This window comes from Chiloscyllium punctatum, chromosome 2 (assembly GCF_047496795.1).
Source record: "Chiloscyllium punctatum isolate Juve2018m chromosome 2, sChiPun1.3, whole genome shotgun sequence".
NCBI lineage: Eukaryota > Metazoa > Chordata > Chondrichthyes > Orectolobiformes > Hemiscylliidae > Chiloscyllium > Chiloscyllium punctatum.
In genome coordinates this window covers 111,147,221-111,173,320 of record NC_092740.1, presented here as the reverse complement: position 1 = coordinate 111,173,320, position 26,100 = coordinate 111,147,221, and the positions used below count along the sequence as shown (strand labels likewise).

Below are 26,100 nucleotides of genomic sequence, written 5' to 3'. Positions count from 1 at the left end.
AAACATACCAAATGCCTTCCTAACCATTTTATCCACATGTCCTCATCCCTTAAGGGATTGGAATACTTGGACGGCAAGGTCCCTTTTGATCTTTCATCATGTATTTCCTTGCCTTGTTTATTCTGCCCATGTGCATCACCTCACACTTATTCAGATTGAATTCCATTTGCCAGTGGTCAGCCCATCTGACCAGCCTGACTGTATTCTCCTGTAGTCTAAGATTATCTTCCTCACTATGATCATAGAATCCCTACTGTGTGGAAATAGGCCATTTGGTTCAACAAGTCCACACTGACCCTCCGAAGAGTAATCCACCCAGACCCATTCCCCTACTCTATACTTCCCCTGACTAAGTGTATTATATTCTGGGGATCAGTTTAGATTCTCACCATGGCGGATGGTGGGATTTCAATTCTATAAATATATGGAATTAAGACTCCGTGAAATCATTTCGCTTGTTAGAAAAACCCATCTGGTCTACATATGCCTTCATACCGACAGCAATGTGGTTACCTCTTAAATGGGCAATTAGAGTTGGGCAATCAATAAGTGACATCCCACATTCTATGAACTCATTTAAAATAAAACATGCTTTGCTTCCTACAATTCATGGGGTAAATTTATGGGTGGCAAGGTGACACACTGGTTAGCACTGTTGCCTCACAGCGCCAGAGACCCAGGTTCAATTCCCGCCTCAGGCAACTGTCTGTGTGGAGTTTGCACATTTTCCCCGTGTCTGTTTGGGTTTCCTCCGGGTGCTCTCGTTTCCTCCCGCAGTCCAGAAATGTGCAGGTTAGGTGAATTGGCCATGCTAAATTGCCCGTAGTGTTAGGTGAAGGGGTAAATGTAGGGGAATGGGTCTGGGTTGGTTGCTGTTCGGAGGGTCGGTGTGGACTTGTTGGGTCGATGGGCCTGTTTTCACACTGTAAGTAATCTAAAATGGCTGGTTTTAAATTCAACACCCAATGTGAAACCTCAAGTGAATAGCCAAGAACCTTGAAAGACTTGTCTTGGTAGTTCAAAGCACAGCTCACAAAGAAGTGTGTAACCAGGTATACAAAGTCTGTTGAGGAATTAAGCCTTGCTAAAGAGTCATGCACTGATCTGCACTTCTCCTGTGTACATCCCACAAGCACTGAGGATCCATCTTCGTTCAGTGAGCAAGCTCAACCAGACAGACGGACATTTGTTTTTTTTCTGTGATTTGTATGATATGCCACAGATCCCAATACAGTTGAAAGTTGTTTAATCTTGCTGAGATTTAAAATGACAAATAAGTCACATTTTTGAAAGGCAAAGTAATAACATAACCTTCCACTTTAAAGAACACCAGTTTTGGTCGAAATTTGGAAAGATTCAAAATAAGAGAGGAGGGGCTGGATATTACATGACCTCCACACCCACCCCAAAAGCACGTGTTTTCAGCAAGTGGGCATGTAATAAAGGGCAGAACACCACCTCTGCCCACACCTCCAAGTTCATTCCCACTAAACTGGGAGGTGACAGGATTAAAATTGTCAGCCCTCACAAGAAATGCAAGGAAATAATTTAAGGATTAACTGAGTTTGTGAGAAGCTGATTGAACATTTCTGATACTAAAATACAACAGATGCGGGCAACTGGGCAGACAGTGCTTGTAAAGAAGTTTAAAGCAAAATGACAGGAAAAAAGAAGGTACTACATTCAGGAAGTGCCCTTTGCACATCTGGGACATCCTCCGAGCTGAAGATACTTTCAGGCGAATTTCTTCCCATTCGCCTATTCTGAACCACTCTACGGGTCTTATCTTCCTGAAGCTTTCAAAATCCTCCCTGAGCAATGTGGGGTCCTTTGTTGGCCTGCTGCAGTACCTGCTGCTAGTGGCACTGTTGGTACTACTGCAGCAGAGTCAATCAGGTAAACTGGCAACTTCCAAGGATCAGATCTCCACTGATGGTGGAGGAGCTCCTTCAAGCTATGGTTGCAGGGGCTGGCTCCTTTCTTGTCCGGTGGCTCACTGCTGACTTCACTACCAGGAGTTAGCAGCCTACCCACACCCCTCCCTCAAACCTTCCCAACATCCTCTATTCTTCCTGTAACTTCCACTGCTCCTCCCTCCTGTAATTTTTAATCAAGTTATCACTTCTGACACTGCCCCACATTATGGTTATTATTCAAAACGCATCAGTGAACTTGGAAACCATACTGACAAACTCCTCAACATGTTGGTAAAGATAGGTCACATGGAATTCAGGGTGAGCTTGCCAATAAGATATATAATTAGCTTAACATCAAGAGACAGAGAGTGGTACAGTGTTGCTTTTTGCTTTTTGGACTGGAGGCCTGTCACCAGTTGTGTTCCACAGGGATCCGTTCTGGATCCTCTTTTGTTTGTCATTTATATAAATGATTTGGATGAGAATATAGAAGGCATGGTTGGTAAGTTTGCAGACGAAACCAAAATTGGTGGTATAGTTAGATAGTGAAGAAGGTTTTCTAAGATTACAAAGGGATTTTGATGAAATCGGAAAATGAGCTGAAAAATGGCAGATAGAGTTCAATATTGATAAATGCGAGGTACTGCATTTTCGTAAAATAAACAATTGTTGGACTTGTACAATTAATGGTAGGGCCTTGTGTAGTGTTGTAGAAAAGACAAACCTAGGGGTTCAGGCACATAATTCTTTGAAATTTGTATCACATATAAACTGGGTGGTTAAAAAGGCATTTTGCACGCTTGCATTCATTGCTCAGTCCTTTGAGTTCAGGAGCTGCGAAGTCATGTTGAGCTGGTGTGGGACACACCTAGTTATAGGAAGGATATTAATAAACTGGAGAGGGTTGAGACAAGAATTACTTAGGATGTTGCCGGGTACGGAAGGTTTGAGTTACAAAGAACAACTGGATAGGCTGGGACTTATTTTACTGGAGTGTAGGAGGTTGAGAAGTGACCTTATATAACTTGATAAAATAATGATGGTTCAAGATAGTTAATGGTAGTTGTCTTCTTCCTAAGGTAGGGCATTACAAGATACATTTTAAGGGGAAAGAAGAGAGATTTTAAAAAGACATGAGGGATAATTTTTTTTTGCACAGTGGGTGGTCCACATATGGAATGAACTTTCTGAAGAAGTGGTAGATGTGGGTCCAACTACAATGTTTAAAGACCACTGGATAAGTACATGAGTAAGAGAGGTTTGAAGGGATATGGGTTAGGAGCAGGCAGGTGGGACTAGTTTAGTTTGGGATTAAGATTGGAATTCTGTTCAGCATGGGTCGGAGGATGTGCTTCCATGTTTTATGTCTCTCTACAGATGACTGACACACACACACACATTCCCACTTGAGTGTGCAGGAAAATTGTCAACTCACAAAGTACCAAAGCAAATTCACCAAATAATTGAAGTAAATTTCAAGTCCAACAACATAGGTTACTCTTTTATAAACACAGTCAAAATTAACAATTATCTGTCAACCAGGCACTTGACCAAAATAATGAATAATTTGCAGTTTGTTCATTTTTAAAAATGTCTGACTTGAAGTTATACTTCTAACATAAAAAGCAGTACAATTAGGTCAAAATAAAATACATATCATAGAATTGTGGCAAGGAAGCAAACTAAATGAATAGAAAAGGTTCACATGAATATGGGAAAAAGGCAGGAGATTGGCACTGGATAACAGAACTGATGCAAGCATGACGAGCTGAAAGGCCTTCTTCTGTGTGTAACAATTCTGTGATTCTGTGGATTGCTGAGTACATCACATCGATGTTGGTCCTGGTTCTCCAACTGGAATTCTTTCCAGGCAAAGAACAGCAAGAACACAGTAACACTTGGAAATGAATATTCTTGTTGAACAGGAGCTCTATTCTGACATATCCCATTGTCCCTGACTTAATTCCACACATTGGATTTACAGCAAAAGGGAGAGAATTTCTTCAATTGGGTTAGTGCCAACTGAAGGAAAACAATCCAGCTGACCTGTCCTTAAACTGAATGGCTTGCTTAGCGATGTCTTGAGGCAGTTAAGTGTTAATCATACTGCTTTGGGTTTGGAGTCACATGTAGGCCAGAAGGGTTAAAGAATGGCAGATTTCCTTCCCTAAAGGGCATTCATGAAACAGATGTGTTTTTACAACCATTCATGACAACTGCCATGCATTTAAAGTCTATTCAGTAAGCCTGATTAAATTGTATAAATTATATCATTACATCACAGCACGGTGGCACAGTGGTTAGCACTGCTGCCTGACAGTGCCAGAGACCCGGGTTCAATTCCCACCTCAGGCGACTGACTGTGTGGAGTTTGCACATTCTCCCAGTGTCTGCGTGGGTTTCCTCCGGGTGCTCCGGTTTCCTCCCACAGTCCAAAAAAAATGTGAATTGGCTATGCTAAATTGCCCGTAGTGTTAGGTGAAGGGGTAAACGTAGGGGGATGGGTTGCTGTTCGGTGGGTCGGTGTGGACTTGTTGGGCCGAAGGGCCTGCTTCTACACTGTAAGTAATCTAATCTAATCGCCTGTTTGTAATGGTGATCTGCTCCTGGATAGGTGCTAATGCCATTTTGCCTAAGTCAAACTGTGCCAAAGTTGTCCCAAAAATTTAGGTCTTTGTGTCAACAAATCAAAATTTCATTCTGCTTGCGCTCAAGTTAAAATCTCTTAGTCAATCAAAAATTCAAACAAACTCTGTCCAGACATCTGAGACACAGCACTCTGCTGATTGCCAAACAATCGAACTGCCACCAGTTTGGTCTCTCTATTTCCTAGACATCACTCAATTCATGTAACAACAAACTTTTCATTAACAGATGCATTAATAGTTTAATGTGTCTCATTACTTATTTCACCTAAAACTCCACTTCTATCTTCTGTAGAAATTTTTACTTGCCCATGAAATTTGGTAAAAATTACAATGGTGAAGCTGAGTTCGAGTTGGCATTCTCTCTTATGCCACTTGTGCTTTCTGTCTCACTATGCTGTAAAAATGGATACCAACTTATAACTTAGGAGAAGTAGACAATTCAGTCCCTTGAGTCTGCATCACAATTCAGTTAGTTCAGGGCAGATCTCTGTGTTCTGGATTCCATATTCCCACTTTCCTCCAATGAATTTCCTTCCTTTCATACAGTTATGGAATCAGAGATGTATGATTCCTTTTGTTCCAACTCGTCCAGGTCGACCAGATATCCTAAACTAATCTAGTCCCATTTGCCAGCACTTGACCTATATCCCTCTAACCCTTCCTATTTATATAACCATTCAGATGCCTCTTAAATGTAGTAATTGTACCAGCCTTCACCACTTCCTCTAGCAGATCTTTCCATACATACATCACCCTCTGCACAAAAAATGTTTCCCGTATTCTGAACTATCAACTTTACCAAAGATTCTCTGGGTATGTACCTGCTTATGTTGCACATTTCAGACAAAAAGCTTTTGCTTTGGAGGAGAATGGGATTTGATTTTTCTTTTTTTATTCTCACTACATTTGGCTGTATTCATTCATTTCTGTAAAGACTATAATTAATTAAAAAAACAAGGTATCTTCCCAGCACCACTACTGCGGTCCTATATTGTTCATAAATAAAACCGCATTGCTCACAAAAATGGCTTGCAAATTCCACACCATGGGTATAATGTTTCACAACATACAAGAAACAAAATTTGTCATGTATAAAAATAAAATAAGTGAACATTTAACAGTGGGAAAATATAAAGTATGAAATTAAGTCAGAAGTCACACAACACCAGTTTATAGTCCAACAGGTTTATGTAAAATGCAAACTTTTGGAGCATTGCTCCTTCATCAGGTGAAGTTGCTCTGAAAGACTATGATTTCAAATAAACCTGTTGGACTCTCACCTGGTGTCGTGTGACTTTTGACTTTGTCCATCCCAGTCCAACACCAGCATCTCCACAGTATAAAACTAGAGCACAGAAATGCCCAAGTAGAGATAACTCACCTCCTTGTTGAGTTTTAACCTGTATTTCAGGTGAATGTGGTCCATCCCCAACAGAAGTGAAAGCCAGCACACGGATGGTATAAGTAGTCTCTGGGGTCAGGTTTGCAATTGTTGTCAGCATACTGTCATCTACATTGTGCTTCTGCCAGTTGTTAATATGCTGTTGTGGATCCATAGTATAATAAACTCTGTATCCACGGATCTGACCGTTTGCCTCCTCTGGCTCCTCCCATTGAATTAACATAGTGGTAGTGCTCAGCATGCGGGCTTGCACAGAGCGAGGTGGGCTGGAAGGGGCCTGCTCACCTGTTCGTGTTTCTACCGGTTCACTTGGTGGGCCTTGCCCAATATTATTCACTGCAATGACTCTGAACTCATAATCCGAGTAAGGGCTTAGTCCTCCAACACTGTATCGTGTTGTAGCCACCCCGTCAATCTCTTGAAATGGTCCATCTGAATGCTTGGGCTTATGTTGTACAATATAGTGAGCCACAGGCTCCGGATTTCCAGAATCCCAAGTCAATGTGACACTCGTCGCTGTAGTTTCAGTTACAACAGGTGTGCCTGGGGGTTTTGGCAAAGCTGTAGATATAAGCATGTTATATGCACAACTTTAGATGTGTTAATATTTTAATACATACAATTTAATAGCATTTGCCTACTCTTTACTACAAAATGAATTCACTAATGTTCCAAGTTTAATCCTGGAAATAAAAATCCGAAGATCCATTATTATATATTTGTTTTATTAGAAGACTTAGCAACATTTAATTGAAATATACTGGAAACTGGAACGTGCTGCATCGATACTGGCTTAATTAGCCATGAACACTGATTATACCAAGAGGAATAAATGTAATATCTACTGCATATTGTAACTGCAATTCAAGTAAATGCTACTTTATTTTACAATTTTTGTTTAACAGTTTCATATCTGGCAGTGCAAAAATTAGACACTATATAAACAAAGTAAAGCTTACTTCCCGCCTATGTTTTTAAAAAGTATTTGTTAATTACCTTTAACTGTGACCTCAGAAAATGCTTCAATGACTCCGAGTGTCGACATGGCAACACAGGTATAATTTGCAGACTCTCTGACGTTGTTCAACTCCAGGACGTTTCGTCCAATTGGCATGTCATCCTCAGGAGTCAGGTCTTCTGCTCCCAGCATCCATTTCACATAAGGCATTGGGGATCCCACAGCAACACAAGTGATATTTACACTTCCACCAGGCATAATCTCGTGGCTTGTCGGAGGAATAGAAAATCTTGGTGGGACACGGCGAACTGGAACAAAACACAAAAAGGTAATAACATGTACAAAAAGAGCACTTTGTCTACACACTTTTTAAGCTACATGCACTCTATAGATACTTATTTCAACATAGATCTACATTACACATGAGCCAATAAAGAAACAAATTATTATTAATAGAGTTTTTCAATTATGTTTGCATCAGTTCTAATCTTGTACAAGTTTAGATCAAACCTATCAGGTTCCCACATTGGACTGAACTACAGACTAACAATACACAAACACCATGCAGAAGGTATATTAATAAATATGCACAGAACTGGAGGATCGACAGCATGCTTGAGTTGAGTACAAAATCAACTTCAATGCTGTATACTTCCAGTTGATGTGAGTAAATGTGCATGACCACATTGTCACATCAGAGCCCTGGTACACATCATCTACAGTACATTGACAGTGCAACTCGATTGCTTTCAGACTCAAAGTGGATGCAGCTTCAAGACCTCACACTAACATGTAAACATATATGCACATTAGAAAAACAAGGCAAAGCCTGGTACTTTGATTGGTTCTGGTCATGCAAGCAAGCATGTGGTTGACTGGTACATATATATATATATATATACACCACCATGCTGAAGTCAGTTGGGAAGGTGGCCGGGAAAACATTAAAAGAAATAAAACAGAACTGAAAGCAAAACAAAAGTCAAAGTCAAAAATATAGGGGAGAATTGGGGGGTGTTGGGAGAGGAGAACAGGAAGAGAGGAAGAGGAAGGGACTGAGCAGGGGCATATTAGGTTATGCTAGTACTGTAGTGTTACACCTTAAATCTAATGTAGGAAAAGATAGGACCAAGAAGCAAGGTTTCGCTAACAGCATTCAATATGGACCAAGCATTCTCATTAAGCAGAAGCTACAGCAAGTTACATTAACACATTAGGGTTATTTGCAATCAGTGTTACTGCAAATAAGTCATGTTGGCAATTAAAACATATAACACGCAAGCATATTGATGAGACTGGACAACGTACAGGGAACAAAAGACTGAAAGTTTAAGAAAGCATTATAATCAGTGTTCCTGCATAGTATGTAAAATACGTTTTGCTCAAATGCCTGTGTCATTACTTCAAACTTAGTTGCATGTGCAACATTGGAGATTAAGTCTGCTTTAGAATTCACTAGCATAGGCCAAGACAAAAGTTCAAACCAGATAAAATATTTGAAAAGAAGCATTTGCATGTAAATGTGTAACTAAATACCATTGATAGTCTTTTCCCCAGATTGATTATTTCGCAATATATAAGAGGTTGTTTTTTCAGTTTAAAAAAAAATGCTGCAAGGTTTTTCTTTTTGCAGTGACCCATTATGACCTTGTGAGCAATGATGATTGGCAGCATGGCTAACGGAGCAAGCAATTTTTAAGAGCAGACGGTACAAATAAAAAGCAGAAAGCAGTGAATATTAATTGAGAATTTGCAGGACAAGATGATGTAATCTTTTTCAATAGAAAACAGAAACCGAACAATAAGGCCTATTTAATCATGCTTTTGAAAGCTTTGTAATAAATAGCACAACACTCTGAATTTGGTGGCTTTCTATGAGCAACAGGCATCAGTGAGAATAACAGAACAGGAACACTGACCAGTTTAGCAGACTACAACTTGCCATGCACCCCAAAGCACATTCTCTTCTAACATGCACCAATATCTGATCCAATTAGCCCACAAGCACCAGCAGCCATGACCAGAGCATTATTTAAGACATTACATTAATCAAAGGCCACAATGCAGCTACATTCATTTCAGATTTTTTTCTGGTTATTTCAATCAATATTTCTTAAGGTGGGTAAAAAGTAAAAAACACACCAACCTTCTCGCAGCTCTGAGGGATGTAGGGGGTTTGATGCAGAACACAATGAAATGAGGAAAGGAGAAAAACAAGGGAAACACAGAGAGAGTAAAAAGGCCGTATCAAGGCTTTCAACTGCTACCAGTACATTTAAGCTAGTTCTGTTTAAGCCTTCCTACCTCAACTCCCAAAATCACCATTAGTTTGATGTTAAGATGGTGTCAAGAGCTATAACTAGCATCAGTTTGAAATTTTCAGTCTATTTGATGAGATAAATTGTTCATCCTCCCTAATGTTAGAGAGATTTTTATGCCATTATCTAGAAATCAAGATCACTTGACTTTCTGGATAGTTTGCAATCATAAAGCCCTCCAATGTTAAAGACAGAACAAGAAATAAAGACAGTAGAGAAAGATTCCAAGAAGAACCTAATTTTAGCCAAGGAGCACCTACACTGCAGTAATGAGCTCAAAATTGATAAATTTAGACTGATTTTTTTTCTCTTTTTGCTTCATAATTTAAAAATATATATAGTAATGTTTTTCACCTCAAACAATATTTAATCACATAGATATAAAATTTTGAAAAGATCGTTGTGGTCATTTTATGAAATTGACACACTTTTACAAATGGAGTAAGGTGATCAGAAGAGGCTTGCATCAACTGTTTTGGAAACCACATTCTGACTTTCTGTCCTGGTTTCAGTGTCTTGAAACAATTCAGACAATGACAAGTACAGCTTTCAAACTCAGTTCATTACTGGAGTGGCAGGGATTTGCAGATTTCTTCATAATACACGAAAAATGAAAATAAAATAAAACAGAATTAATTGTGCTCCACTCATTTTTATTTGCAAAGGCAGTGTTTACACACTTATTCTCTCCACTCCTCGCATCTCAGGATTCAAGTGCATTTATCCACATACCCCAGTGCTTGGAGTTTCTTGCTGCTGATTAGTAGCACACCAAGCAATCAAGTCATAACAAAGTTAAATGAAACAAAAATACCATTTTAAAAAAACATAAAGCACAAGTTTAAATCAAGGCAAAAATAAAAGAAGTTAAAATAAAAACAAACATACTTACAAACCCATCTCTCAGGATAGATAGGGATCAAGGGTGCTGTTTTCTCTTTAAAAATCATTGTACCTTTTAATTGCATAAGATATTTTTTCACTAATAAGCCAGCTAGAGATCCTTCTGTTCCCTAGTGCAGTAACTGTTTACATTTAGATCTGCTCCTAACGCCCTGAGTCTTTCTGAATAGTGGATGCCACGGTTTTGTTTCTCCTACCTCTCACATATAGATTGGCAGGAGCAGAATAACGTGTACCAGCACTGTTGGTTGCCACACACTCATATTTTCCTTGGTCAGATTCCTCACTGTTCTCTATTTGGAGGGCACCTGTATGGGAAAGAAAAAAGAAAGTGCGCAGAAAACAGTTAGAGAATATCTCATAATTTCAGTGCTTTTATTCATTTTTTTCCCAAATCCTTTCAATATCATGAAAGGACTGGTGTGCGAAGCTCCATTCAGCGTCGTCATTGCTTTGCTAGGGTGAACAGACAGAGTGGATGTGATGGGTAAGTTAGTGAAAGACGGATTTCACACCATCAAAACCAGCGAGAGAGAGCTATTATTTATTTATTTGTTTATTTATTTCACAACGAAATCCTGCTCTGGGAAATTCACTGGTCAAAGGATGGGCGAGGTTGCTTCAAAGGAGCATGGCCTTTGGGTAAAATGAAAGAGTTAACGTTAAAAAGTCACCACAAAGAGTCGGAAATGTTGAAAAAGGCAGACACATTCTCAAGAAACATTTTCTTCAGTCAAAAAGGTGCAGCAAAAACACAAAAAGCTGCTCAAAGTGAAAAAAAAAAGAATTTTGGTTAGTAAGGCATAATCTCTCAAAATACTTTTCAAAAGACCTCTTAAGAAGTAACTTTTGCTATACATGCAACCTTGTAGGACATAAACAATCATTGTGCAACTTACAATCTTTCAGACCCTTTTGCTGAAAAATAAAAATACATAAGAGTAAATAGGATCAGTAAAGAAAAATTCACACTTCGTCTCATTGTAAAATGGTGGACCAAGCCAATTGGAAAGAACAACCAACCTCTGCTGCGGGACACGTTAGAGCCCCCAAGACACGAAAAAATCCACAAGTGGGATTAGTATTTTAGTGTCTGCCCACAAAATGCAAGAAAAAAAATCCAAAATTATCGTCTGTGTTTGTACGATGTGTTAAAAAGGAGAAAAAAAGTAGAGGTACCATCTTCACCAACGCCTCAAAACGTTCACTGGGTGCTTCCGGCCTGCGAGTCTTGAAGAAGGAGGGTTGCTTGAAAAACTCGAAATGCGCAAATCCGTGAAAAAGTTTTGGAAGAGAAAAAAAAGTGTAACTGGATAAGGAAAGTTTGAAAAGTGCTGGTTTGAAGAAGGGAAAAAGAAAAAGTGAAGAAAAATGACAAAACTCGTTCCTTGAGGGAAGGGTAAAAAGCTGACAAAAAAAATTATTATTCAAGTTTTTTTGCAGGTGCTCCACAGACCTTATGGTCAAGATCAAGAACAGCTATGCAGGTCACGTTTGAGAAAGGGAAGGTGGGGGGTAAGTTTAACCTGAATTTCTAGTTATATAAAAAAGAGGGACAAATGATACGCTGTGACTGGATATGGACAAAGGACAATGATATGCGATATCGAAGCATATCAGAAACAAAATCCTTTATACATCCAAAACTAAAAGAGAAGCAGACACAACAGGAACATCAATGAACAGAAAACAAACTGGACAAAGCAAAACAGGAAAGAATGTACATCTTTACATGACAAACATGAGAGATATGAAAGGACAGAAGAAATGAGGAGGATCAATTCTGTGAACGTTAGTTCAGCACTCTTACCTCGTATTGGTGTACCACCTGGGTGGATAATATGAATGCAAATAAGATTAGAAAGAAGAAGCATTAGTACGAGAAGAAGGAGGCTAGGGCTTTGGAAGATAAAATCAAATTAGATTTACAGAATAAAGGTCTAGAAAGAAGCTGAATTACTGTATTGGTAAACAGGATTATATTAGATAGTATTAGGTTAGTAAAGCAAGTTGTACCATAAGGACAATGTCCACTGTTGGCAACATTGCCTCTGCCAGAGCAGAAATTGACTGTGAAGTCTTAGGAGATTGGTTTCAATTGTTTGATAGCCTAAAACCTTTAACGTATTTATAACTGTTTAAGCAAATATCGGAAACACTGTAGGCTTGGTGGATATAACTACTACAGTTTAGATTGGTTTACGGCATCTACTCAACTATATCTAAAGTGAAGTTTGTGTATCAAGTTTTTAGACAGGTGTATTTTACTGTTGATAGCACTTTTTTGTGGAAGTGTGTGCCACTACGGAGAGATCCAGTGACTACACTAACTGTTAGTAAAATGCATGCCATGCATTTTAATCTGAACATGGAATTAGTGGGGGTGAAGTGCGCTTCAGAACTAAGCACTTACCAAAGGATTCTGGAGATTTAACACGGAAAGAAGAAAGACAGCATAAAAATATTATTATATTCCTTATAATTTGGCACAAATTTTCAGAATTAAAGCTTTAAAACTATATCATCTATTTGACAGGTGAAAATTAATCTTAATTCACATTAACAGGTTAATTTACACAATTCTGCTGACAACAAGCAAAGAGGCAGTTAACAAGACATCACAGGACAGGTCAAAGCTGAGAATCCTGGTAACACAGGTGATCAAACATCTCAGTATAGAAAAATATAGTTACTATTCTGAATGCAAACAGGTTCTTACAGACTACCAGTGGGCACTAGCAAATGTTTAGCACGTCACTTAATAAATTTAGGATCAGATAAAGCTCAACTACTAGCTATAGCAAAAGAAGAAGCTAGGGAAGGTGAATAAAGAATATTAAAGGCATTTCAAGGGAGGCCATGGTCAAAGATAGCAGAAAAAGCTAAAGTCTACATGAAAAGCAGGCTTCTGTAGATCCTGATATTTAGTCTGGAAGGCTTTACTGCAGACACACTACTGTGGCTAAATAGAAAAAAATGCTTCAGGAGCAAAAAAAAAAATCAACTTTAGTCAGTCTCCAAACATCTCATTGCATACTAAGATATGGAAAAAAAGTACAGTACACTTTGTCAATGAGAGAGGGAACAAAACAACTGTCTATTCTTGGTTAGGTTAAAAAATGTAGAGAAGACAGAACAAAATACAATTTCTTTTCCCTTGGTTTTAGTTTTTTTTTAAGTTTGAAGATTGGTTTGAAATATTTTAAAACCATTTGGTTCTCCTTGCACTTCTGAATGAAGCCCAATGTTTTGAACTAAATCAGTAAAAAAAGGAAAAAAATAAATTAAAAGAGAAAATGGATCTGTTAAGTACTGCTAAAAGCAGTTAAAAAATCATCAAAAATACAGTCACAGCAGTGAGCAATATGGAATTAACAGAAGCTGCACACACAGACACTGGAACAGGCTATGACAACATCACAGACATGAACAACACACCAAAGTACACATAGAGGATAGGAATAAAAAAAATTACCTATAAAACAAATCTACCACGTGATAACAGTAACAAGACCCTACCTGACCGTAGTTGTTTGATGCGTCCATTAGTGCTTGTATCAACAGGTAAGAAGTCTTTGAACCAAGTAATTTCGGGATCTGGGTTACCGCTAGCTGCGCACAACATGGTGGCTGTGCGTGTTCGTTCTACCACCTTCAACTGAGGGCCCATGTCTATCGTGGGATAACCCACAGGAAGCTGATCCTCTGAAAGGACAGTAAGAGAAAGACATCCATGTGCAAATTAATGATTGGTATCATGTACAAAACAAAATGCCAGTGCACTGTGGTCTGTATAAGAACTCAATTCCAACTTATATTTCAGTACTATCACTTTATATATAGCACACAGAATAGTCCATGTATGAAGTAAATGAGCGATGGGCTGATCATAAACAAGCAAGCCACCCTTAGCCCTGTGTAATCTTTGATAAAAACCATTGAAAAGTCCTTTAACATGCTGCAGGAATGGAAACCTGTGGCTCTATGCAAAGACAACAAATATGTTTTGTGTGTGCTGGGATGTTTAAATATTTTATAAATACAGTTTCAGTCTGTATTAAGAAGTGTGATTTTTTTTCTTTATTCATTCACGGGATGAGGGCATCACTAGCAGCATTTATTGCTCATCCTTAATTGCTCAGAAGACAATTAAGAATCAACCATATTGCTGTGGGTCTGGAGTCACATGTAGGCCAGACCAGGTAAGGGTGGCAGTTTCCTTCCCTAAAGGACATTAGTGAACCAGATGGGTTTTTCCAACAGTTGACAATGGATAGACACATGATGATCATTAGATTCTTAATTCTAGATGTTTACTGAATTCAAATGCCACCATCTGCCATGGTAGGATTCGTACCCAGGTCCCTAGAACGTTATCTGGATCGTTGGATTAACAGTCCCCCAAAAATAACACTCGGCCATCACCTTCCCTAATAGACTGCCATAGATTACATAAATTGGTGCTGTGTATAGAAAAATAAATAATTAAAAAGCTTTGCATTTCAACACATTGTTCGATGGTGTAATGGAAGAAATCATTATGTTGCCCAGAATGATGCAACTTAGTGTTTCAGCATTTAGACAATTCAAACCGAATAAGTTTCATTTGTTTTATTTTTCTTTTTGCCGTCTCCTCAAATTCTCTGTTCATATACTTTTATCTTTCTCTGCGAGCATCATGGCTAATCCCTCTTCATAATCTCTGTAATCTTCATACTTGGCAGACTCCACTGCATAACAGTCTTACATTCATGTCCATCCTCACCTCATTCATCTCTTTTGAAACAATTAATGAAGGAGCATCTCTGGTACTCACTTGCTTTCCAGTCCCTACACTGTTACTCGCAAAACCCCTGAGGATCTATCTTTGGTCCTCAGTGCTTAGAATTTCTTTTAAGATGACATTCCATGTGTCGACAGATGATATCAACATCAGTTCTCTCAATTCCTGTACTCTATCAAACTGCATTTAGTCTGCCTGCCATTATCTGTTCTTGGATGTGCTGCAGTCTTTTTCCAGCTAACCCAAAGCCATATCTTGAAGACAAGCATTATAACAGCTGTTTGCCTGAGACCTTTAAAATCTCAAAATCACTAGACTTAAAAAAAATGCAATGCATTTAAATGATGAAAGTCACATCATTCTAGCTAAGATAGGTAAAACAGAAGCATCTAGCAGCTTTCGTATATATTCAAGCACAAGATTGTTTTTCTCTTAGGATTGTTTATCCTAATGAAGAGTATGTCAAAATGGCTTATTACATTCCTTGCACCTTTGCCCTAAGCAATAAATGCTACTTTAATAATCATATTTTGAAATCTTGAAGGACTGACCTTCAAATTGCGCCACATAAAATTTAGTTAAAATCACTCATGTGACCTGGTACTTTACACAAGACTACACGAGTGGAAGAATGATAAAGTTAAAAAGATCCATTTTCATTCACTATAATATTTACATATGAATAAAACAACAATCTTCCACACTAAATGGGTTAAATGTTTACAAAAGCCTTTTCTTAAAATAAGGGCAGCTCAATTTAAGCCTTGGTTCTATTTCACATATCTTCTTTGCTTTAATAACAACCTTAAATTTTATCAAGAAATAATAGCTGGTGCACACAAGCAGGCAGTGGGGCATCATATGAGATTTTTTAACTAGCAGGTTAATGCTGCTGAAGAAAAATCACCTGAGATACAGCACCATTGAGAAAATAATATGAATTTAGGTGACTCTGAAGAAGAGTCATAACGGACTTGAAGCACACTTTTTTTTTCTTTCTGCAGATGCATGTAGAGTCACTCAGCATGGAAACAGACTCTTCGGTCCAACTAGTCCATGCCAACATGTTCCCAAAGTAAAGCAGTCCCACCTGTCTTCATTTTGCCTATATGTCTCCAAATCTTTCCCATTCATGTACTTGTTCAAATACCTTTTCAATGTTCGAACTGTATCTGCAACACCTACTCCTCTGACTGTTCATTCCACACAGTAACCACTGTCTGCATAAAAAGTTGCCTCTCACTTTAAAAATATGCCCCTTAGTTTTGATCTCCCCTATCTTAGGGAAAAGACCTTTGCTATTCACCTTATCTATGCCCCTCATGATCTTATAAACTGCTGTAAGGTCACCCCTCAATCTCCTACATTCCAGTGAGAAATGTCCCAGTCTATCCAGTCTCTTTGTATAACTCAAACCCTCCACTCCCAGAAACATTCTGGTAAATCTTTTCTGAACCCTTTCCAAATTAATAATATCTTTCATATGACAAGGGCAACCAGAACTGCCCACAGTACTCCAGCAGTGACCACACCAATGTCCTGTACAACCTCAACATGATGTTCCAACTCTTATACTTGATGGTCTAAGCAATGAGGGCAAGTGTGCCAAATGCCTTCTTAACCACCCTGTCTATCTGTGACACAAATTTCAATGAATTATGGACCTGAATCTCTAGGCCCCTCTGGTGTACAACATTACATTAATTGTTTCAATCCTATCTTTGTTTGATTTACCAAAATGTAGTACCTCACATTTATCCAAATTAAACTCCATTTGCCACCCTTCAGCCTACTGACCCAATTGATCAAAATCTTTTTTGTTATCTTAGATAACCTTCTTTGTTGTCCACCACACCACTAATTTTGGTATCATCTGCAAAATTACTAATCATGTCTCCTAAATGCTCATCCAAATCATTTATATAAATGACAAACAAAAGTGGACCCAGTATTGATTCTTATGGAACATTGCACATTTGAATAAGACCATCAGCACAGCATCAATTCTCAATACCCAGCAGAGAAATCTAGGCTCATCCATTACACTCATCTAGTGTTCGTCGCTTCACGAAAGGTTCTGTCAATATTATTCCTTTTTCTTTATTCTCTTATGTAACACTGATATTGTCTGAAAGTTACTATCCAGCATGGTCAAGGACTGTGATAACTGATTTTGGTGAGGAAGGCAAGATGAAAGAATCATGAAGATGTGGAATCTTACTGATGAAGTAAGAGAAACCATCACTTCCACAGCAAGTTTCACAATCCCACACCATCTCAAACACTTTAACATCCACAAAATACTTGTGAAGTGTAGTTACCTTTGTAATATTAGAAATTTAGCAGCCTGTATTCAAACAGCAAGCTTCTATAAACAACAGTGTGAAAATGATTAGATAATTATTATTTTTCCAAATGATAATGATGTGTGAATTTATATTGTCCAAGGCACTGATATTATTCCTTTCGTAAATTAAAAATAGTGCAATAAAACTTCATGTACTTTGCTGAAAGTGTAGACAGTGTCTCAGTTATAATTTTACCAAGAACATGGCATCTCTTATACAATTCCCTTTTTCTGCCAGACTACTCAGACCCCTTAGCATCATGGTAGCTCACAAACCCACCAACATACTCAACCAGCAGCTAATGAACTTGAAAGACCCTATACAGACAACAAGCAAAACTAATGTCATTTACAAAATACCGTCCAAGAACTGTAACAAACACTACATTGGACAAACAGGCAGAAAACTAGCCACCAGGATACATGACTATCGACTAGCCACAAAACAACATGACCCTCTCTCACTAGTATCCTTACATGCAGATAAGGAAGGACACCACTTCGACTAGGACAACATATCCATCCTCGGACAAGCCCAACAGAAATAGGCATGAGAATTCCTAGAAGCATGACATTCCAACCAGAACTCTATCAACAAACACATTGACTTGGATCCCATTTACCACCCTCTGATAAAAGGAACAGGAAATGAAATCACCACAGGAAATGACCATCATCAACTCAAGGAAACCCAAACATATAAATAGAAAGCAGGAAAAACCAGCAGTGCTTTGTCCAGAGGCTCACTGAAGATGTTACCTAGTACGGTGACAAAAATGAACCTTCCAGCTCAACAAGCAAACCTACATCCACAATTCCCTTAAAATGAACATTGGAATGCCAGCCGAGATCCGAGATTTATGTGCTTGTGTATCTAGAATGGGTTCTGAATCACATCTCTTAATTCAGAGCTAACAGGACAACTCACTGTCACAACTAGCCACAATGCAATACTTCCTGTAGTTACTATTTGTGACAAGATAGTAAAGTATGTGTTGACAAAAGTTTGATGTCCCTGCACTATCTGAGCTAAATCTAGAAACTATGACAGAAACTATTTTACATAAATCACAGGTATGTTATTTAAGTGACAATGGTCTCAAATGGAGGTTATACACTTCACTTCCCTGCTTTCCCCAATTTAAACTTCATCTAAAGGAATTCATGTATGTTGGACTTACTCCTCAAATAGTAATATACTTCCAGCAGTTTGCTCAAAAAAGTCATCTTCACATGTACACCTAATCAGCTGATGCCATGAAGCTGTTGTGCTACAGCCCACAACAATCCATCCAAAGGAGTCAGTGAGTAGGGGACAACATACAGCAATCTAAGCTAACTTTCCATTTTCTAGCTGCAGGACAATATAAGCCTATTGCACTGTCCATCCTCTCACCATGGATGAAATCACTTAACCACAGTTAAATACACGATCATCAAGTGACTTCATACAGGAGAAAGTGAGGACTGCGGATGCTGGAGATCAGGGCTGAAATGTGTTGCTGGAAAAGCGCAGGTCAGGCAGCATCCAAGGAGCAGGAGAATCGACGTTTCGGGCATGAGCTCTTCTTCAGGAATGATGAAAGTGTGCCAAGCAGGCTAAGACAAAAGGTAGAGACGAGGGACTTGGGGGAGGGGCATTGGAAATGTAATAGGTAACGCCCCTCCCCCAAGTCCTTCCTCCCGACCTTTTATCTTAGCCTGCTTGGCACACTTTCCTCATTCCTGAAGAAGGGCTCATGCCCGAAATGTCGATTCTCCTGCTCCTTGGATGCTGCCTGACTTGCTGCACCTTTCCAGCAACACATTTTCAGCTCTGACTTCATACAACCAACATCTGACACGCTAGCCCACTGGACTACAGTAGCAGTCATTCTTCCATGTCTTATTGTTCATAATTACAATTTTTTGCCAATGCTAAAGCAATATTAAAATCATAAAAGCATCAGGCAAAACAGTTTACTAATATGAAAGCTACTTATAAAATAGCATGAGAAAAATACATCTGAAGATGTAAGCTTTATGCTCCTTTCACATGTTTTGGAATCACTACAAAAAAATTGAGGTTTCAAACGGCATTTGCTTGGTTACATTTAACAAACACTGATGTTAATGCATCAGTTTTATGTGTCTAAGACACATGCCAAACCATGTGCCCAGCGGACACACAATGTCATTTTAAAAAACTAGGAAGTGACTGCGCTTGTACAGATTGTACTTCTGTGTTCAGCAAATCTCTGATTTAGATCATTACCAAAGTCAAGTACTAAGTAAAATATAGTCAACCCTAAGGATGGCAGAAGGCCCAATAACAAGCGTAAACAAGTCATTTATTGCCTTAAATTGAAACATCAAATAGCAGCACTATTCATATTTCCTTAAAGCACAGAGCCAAACATATGTCTCAAATATTTCTGGTATGACAAATACATGCCTTCAAAATTGGGATTTTCTCTTTTTTCTCAACAACCTCAATGAATGATATTGAATGAAAGCTAAATAGTGAACAACTTATATGCTCTATGTACCTTCAAGAATTGAAATAACAGACAGATTCAAATAGCATTTCAAACAAAACTAACAAGCTGAGAACACAAATAGAAGTAAATAAATGCGATAAGAAAGTCATTAGAGGGACATGGCAATAGGACAACATAGATTTAGAGCTAAGTTTTGAGATAGGATGGCATTAAAGAAGGACAAAAGCTGCCAAAAGATGGAGAGGCAGCTCTGTTAATTAAGGATGGTATTAGCATGTGAGAGTGACATCACCCAAGTAAAAGAATCCAGCGTGTAGAATCTGTTTAGGTAAAATTAAGAAATGATATTACTTGTGGGAGCAGTATGCAGGTTATTGAACTATAAACATATGATAGAATGAAGCAGAAAGGAAAAAAAATAATGGGAACCTTTTAGGAAGGTACAGTACAATTATAAGAATTCTAAACTATGTATAAATGTATTTATCTTTGCATAAAGATGTGAGGAAATGTAAGTCAATAGGATTTCAAAATCCTAATAAAAGTAGATATGCTGAGCAGTCAATGAGAAAGGTGCAGTTCATGAAATGCTATGCCTTCCTGTGCTGTTGCCTTCTGACCAGTATTTTTGAATTAGCATGTTGAAGATTTTTTATAAATTGATATTTGAAAACATTTCCCAGATTTTATAAACCCCCTTTAATACTTGTTCAATCAATTGTTTTAAAGCACATAACGAGAGCATTCCTGAAAAAAAAACATTTTGTTGCAGCTTTGGAACTTGCACTCAGCTGGCTACTCGTAAGGCACTGATATGAAAGGGAACAATATCTTATACCATATGAAAAGTCAGTGCTGATTGGTTGGCAGGTGGGCTCTGATTAATAGAGGCATTGCTAACGAAAATGTATGAATAAGATAATGACTGACAATTAATCGCCAAGCTCTGCTTTAAATTTAAACTGGATAGATTGACTCTAATTTGTCAAAGCATTATTCTGAAGAATGAACTACAAAATACCTGTCACCTGTTTTGTTATGTTGAAACAGGTGCACTGAATGAAGATGTTCATTCTGTCTGCAAAGTACAAAGTCCTGTCTATTAATAGACACATCTTCCAATGCATTCAACTGCATCACTATGCAGGCCCAACAATCCTGACCTCGTGGTGAGTGTAACTCTTCGCACCTTGAGGGCTATTCAGCAAATGCCATCCAGTTGTGAAATCGGATCTCATACTGGACTTTGTGTTTTGAGTTTTGAAAGCAGAGACTGGTTGAGTACAATCAATACTTAGCTCAATCACAAAAAAACACTTACTATTGCCTCTGTAATAGAGATGGAATGCAATGCTGTCCCTATCTGTCTGCTTCTGACTTTTCCATAAGGTCTTTATCACCATCAGATTCAAGTACTTCAATGCTTTTCCAACCAGCTTCAAAATGTGCATGCTCCAAAAATTCAACAAGCCCTTTCTATTTTTGTAACCTTCATCACCCATCCATTCCTTCTCTCACCATATTATGTCTGACTCAGGTATCTTGTGCATATTTCTCTCTTTACAACTGACAACGCCATCTACAAGTTTGCTGACGACACCACTGTGGTAGGACAGATATGAAACAATGATGATATGAATACAGGAAGGAGTTAGAAGGCTTGCTGATGTGGTGCAATGACAACAATCTCTCTCTGAATGTTGGCAAAACTAAAGAACTGATCGTTGACTTCAGAAAGAGAGGAGAACACGCCCCTGTCTACATCAATGGAGTGGAGGTTGACAGCGTCAAGTTCATCGGAATCACGATAACTGTCAACCTGTTCTGTACTTCCATGTAGATGCGATGGTCAAGAAGGCACAACAACGCATCTTTTTCCTCAAGCAGCTCAGAGAATTTGGCACGTCCATAAGGACCCTCACCAACTTTTATTGATTGATGCACCATAGAAAGCAGACTGTCTGGATACATAACAGCCTGGTATGGCAATTGCTCTGTCCAGGTCCATAAGAAACTACAGAAGGTTGTGTGCACAGCCCAGACTATCAAAGAAGCCAACCTCCCATCCATGGACTCAATTTGCATGTTTCATTGTCACAGAAAGGCTTCCAATGCCAAAGACCCATCCCATCCCAGTAATGCTCTCCTGCAACCTCTTCTCTCAGGCAGAAGATACAGAATCCTGAATATGTGTACCTGCAGCATCCCTGCCGTTATTAGACTGATGAATGGACTCCCTGACTTCTAATAATGCTGATCTTGTTCATGTGATCTTGCCTGGCGCACAGTGTAACCTGTATGCCTTGCACTGTTCAAGCTTTTTTTTCATCCTGTGATCTGTATGTCCTTGCTTGCTATGATCTGCTTGTACTGCTCTTAAACAAAGCTTTTCACTGTACTTGGGTATGCGTGACAATAAATCAAATCAATCAATCAATCATTTGACATTGAAAGCTCTTTGGTCACCAATGCTCCAATTGTCCTCCCTAATCCAACACACTTCTGACCATTATTTTTGGGACAAGATGTTTGGTTGCCTTTGGGATATTAAAGTAAAAGTCATAATGAAGACAATAAAAGACACAACAGAATGTGCCTGATAAATTTCAGCATATGAATATAATAAAGTTAGCTGTTAAATTATGGTTAAAAGTTGACTACAAAACATTAGAAACTCCAATTTTTAATTTAAAAAAAGCATTTAAGGTGATTTCTGGGAATTTGGGTGGTCAGATTTCACAATTACAAGATGACACATTTCACCATATTTTAATCTACACAGACAACATAGCATAGAAGATACTTGTAACAGTATGCCATATCTATATTCTTAAATATAGCAAGTACTTTTAATGAATTTTCCACAAAACACCTACCAAATTTGGTATAGGACATAAATTTTCTATTGATACCGAGAGACGATAATTTGATTACTGAATGTAAATCTTGACACTATCACAGTGAAAAAAAGAAACAGAAAAGAGGCTCTTCAACTGCCTTGCCTGGCAAAGAAGTACCTCACAAAACATATCTTCAACATAAATTTGCATTTCTGAAAGGATAATTAAAAAGTCAAGAGACACTCACTTACTTTAATACGAAAGTACTGACATTTTAATGGATATCTTCTCAAAAATCATTGTCAATAGATCAAAAAGTACAGCAAATGGATATTTCATCATTTCTACAAACTTACCCCATCGAAACACAATGCAAATGTATTCTGCAGAAGCTGCAGCAGTTTCAAAAAAAGTTAGTACACGTGATTAGATTGTACTACGAAGTCTTCAGTGTTTGATACTTTAATGTTTTTATGGGAAATGAATAACATGATGTGAGAACATATGGACAGGAGTTGATAATTCAGGCCTTCAGGCCCTACTACTATTCAACTGGGTAATTGCTAATCTGATGACAATGAACCACATGGAACATGAAACTGTATGTTTTAATCCCTATCTTGTGCTGAGTAAGTTAGCCGCAGTTTTAGTAGAGAAGGGGTGAGGAACTTGGTATTTACAATTTGTCTCTGGACTGGAAAGAGGAAATGTTAAACATGTTTCCAGCTACCCACTATTTTTGAACAATAGCTCTTGGAGATTTAAAAAGAAAGAACATCAGGGGAATGCACAACCAGGCCTGGTGGTAATGCTCGAGTGCTAGAAATGTCCACTTATATTCTCTGGTTTTGGATTAGTAATCCAGAAGTCCAGGCTAATATTCTGAGGACATGAGATTGAATACCACCCATTAGATGGTGATAATTTAATTCAATAAAAATCTGCAAATAAAAATGCTGGTCTAATGGTGACCATTACAACCATTATCTATGGTTGTAAAAACCTAGCTGGTTCATGAATATTCTTTAGGAAAGTAAATATGGCATCCTTACCTGGTCTGACCTACATATAACTTCACACAAACAGCAATCTGCTGAACTCTTAACTGCCTTTTGAAAAGGCTAAGCAAGTCACATGGTGCAACAGTAACTGGGGAAGTGTAACAATTGGTGGCTTTGCCAATGCTGTTCACATTTCATGAAAAAATTAATAAAAGAAAAAAGTATCAGCGCTTTTACACTTAACAAGTATCCTAAGTAAAGAGAAACAGGAATAGCCCTTTAGACTTTCTTATCCATTAAATGAGATTCTAACTCCATTCGCACATTGACTGCAAAGCTCTTAACAACCTTGGCCAGTGAAAATAAAAACTATTAATCTCAGATTTTCAATTTAGCACATTAATATGAAGTATCTACTGCTGTGTACATACCAGTACAATCAACCATCAAACTACTGCCTCTCACATTGAGCATTCAGAGCTGTTCAGAAAAAAAGATTAGCAGGTTTAAAAAGTGGATACTGACAGCATCTCATGGGACCAGTAAGTATTTGGGTCCTTCATATAGTTGCTTGCTTGGAACTCAGCAGCCTTCTGTTGCAGAGTACTTTTGATAATGTGAAAACTTCCCCTTTGCTATTGACAAAAGTCTATCAAAGTGATCCAACCTGAAGGAACAGTTGACTATTCAGTGACTATCATTTTGAAAGCTACATTTACAGGTATTCCTTGGTGCATTCTTTGTCCTTAAGGTGACAAATGTCTGCCAGGAAATAAAACGTTTTCCATTTGAGATGCTGAACATCAGAGTTGAACATGGCAGATGTGACAAAGCCAGGCCTTGAATAGGATTCACTCTACTCAACTCAGCAACTGTATTTTACAGGGAAAGTGAAAAATTGAGTCATTTTCTGTGATAAACAGAACTCTAAAAAATACAGAGAAACAGGGCAATTTGGGATTTAATAAATGTGGAGTAATGAAAATTGAGGAAGGAAGGATATCTTAGCCTTTCCTAAGTCCTGAAAAATAATTTCAAGAACTTAAACATTCTTAAAATATTCATGTTGGCCAACATTTGAAATCATGTCTGAAAAAATTAAACCTTCTGCCTTTCAACTGAATTTGCTTTAGAATATGCTTTAGTTGCAGCAGCTCTTTTGAGTCAGCGAAGATAGAGATTATTTTATTCTCTCCTACTTTCGTACTGCATTGTCAGGAACAACACCTTTTAAAATGACGGATACGGCTGGAAGTATTTTCCCTTCAACCCAAATGCAATTCCTGGATAAGGTTGTGCCATTAGCTCTCCTTATATTGGCTTTCACTTTCATTTAGGGAAAGAATATGTGAAGGCTACATAGAGGCCAAAGATTAGCAAGAAAGAAGACTTGCTTATAGTGAGGCATCAAAAGAACATGCCACAGTCAAGGAAACATTATCAGAATTTGTTATTATGTTCTCATTCTGATTGACATTAACCTCTTCTGTAAGCTTCTGTCTCAAACATAAACTGAATTACTTGTCCTGCTTTCGTGGTAAATACCACAAATGGGCCAAGCATTTTAATTCCCATGTTTCAAGAGAATCAAGATCCGTGTGGAAAAAGCTACAGTCTCCTATAACTCTATTAGTGTCTTGAATTTCAATCAATCGCACCATCAAGAATTGGAAATGAGAAACTGATATCGTGGAGATGCATTTACTGGAGTCGGGGATAAAAAGATAGGTCCTGACATAAGTTGTACCAGAGCTCAGCACAATTTCTCGACATATTGAAGGATAAAAATATTACAGATTTCAACATGAAAAATAAAACTCCAATTTAAATCAACATCAATTACAGTATAGTTCAGTTGGTTGGTAAAATTAAGTTTATTTGCTTTAGGAAAGACAACCAGAATATGCAAATACAATAGCAGATGATGAAAGTGACTTATGAGACTATTATATTAGCCAAGCATTTCGATGCCATAAAACTCCAACGTTCACAGAGCCGTGTGAAACAAATGACTAAATTATTTTCTTTAAACAAACCTGTGTATTTATTTTCCCTTGCAAAAGGGTTTTTTGCTTCTGAAGATCAGACATCCAAGAGTAGGGAAATTGAACAGGTTTACCACTTTTAACTGCTGGTCATAACCCCCAAGTACATGGCAATACAGAATAAGACTTCCTCTGTTTCCTCAGAATAGCTTCCAACTGCAACGGTTTGAAAATTTTCAGTCCTACTATTGTATTACTTTTGGTTGCCATTCCTAATTTTATTTTTCTTACAAATGACTGTATCTGCTATTAGGTTGGCACACCAGGAAATGAAGTGAAACAACACAAATGTTGTTTTGTGAAAGAACCTTGGAGCTGATTATGAAAGAAGTCTCTTAACCCACAGCTTGCATGTCTAGTGGGGATGGAAGCACACTCTCACCAAATATGCGTCAACATTATAAAATGGCTTATAATAACATGTGTAAGCAGCACAAACAACTAAAAACAATTATTTCC

General features: G+C 38.1%; 1 protein-coding gene across 25 annotated transcripts in view; it reads right to left on the bottom strand.

The window, feature by feature from the left end:
* LOC140487787 (receptor-type tyrosine-protein phosphatase delta) overlaps positions 1-26,100 on the bottom strand; it is a 2,436,480-nt gene that overhangs the window by 212,036 nt on the left and 2,198,344 nt on the right. For 13 of the 25 annotated variants that reach the window (XM_072587053.1, XM_072587138.1, XM_072587046.1 and 10 more), the window contains 5 exons: positions 13,665-13,850; positions 11,956-11,973; positions 10,343-10,453; positions 6,963-7,232; positions 5,946-6,527 (listed from right to left, as the gene is read on the bottom strand). In XM_072587053.1, the coding sequence (XP_072443154.1) occupies positions 5,946-6,527; positions 6,963-7,232; positions 10,343-10,453; positions 11,956-11,973; positions 13,665-13,850 (1,167 nt within the window). The remainder of the gene's footprint in view (positions 1-5,945; positions 6,528-6,962; positions 7,233-10,342; positions 10,454-11,955; positions 11,974-13,664; positions 13,851-26,100) is intronic. The other 12 variants (XM_072587148.1, XM_072587072.1, XM_072587080.1 and 9 more) reach the window with 1 other exon arrangement.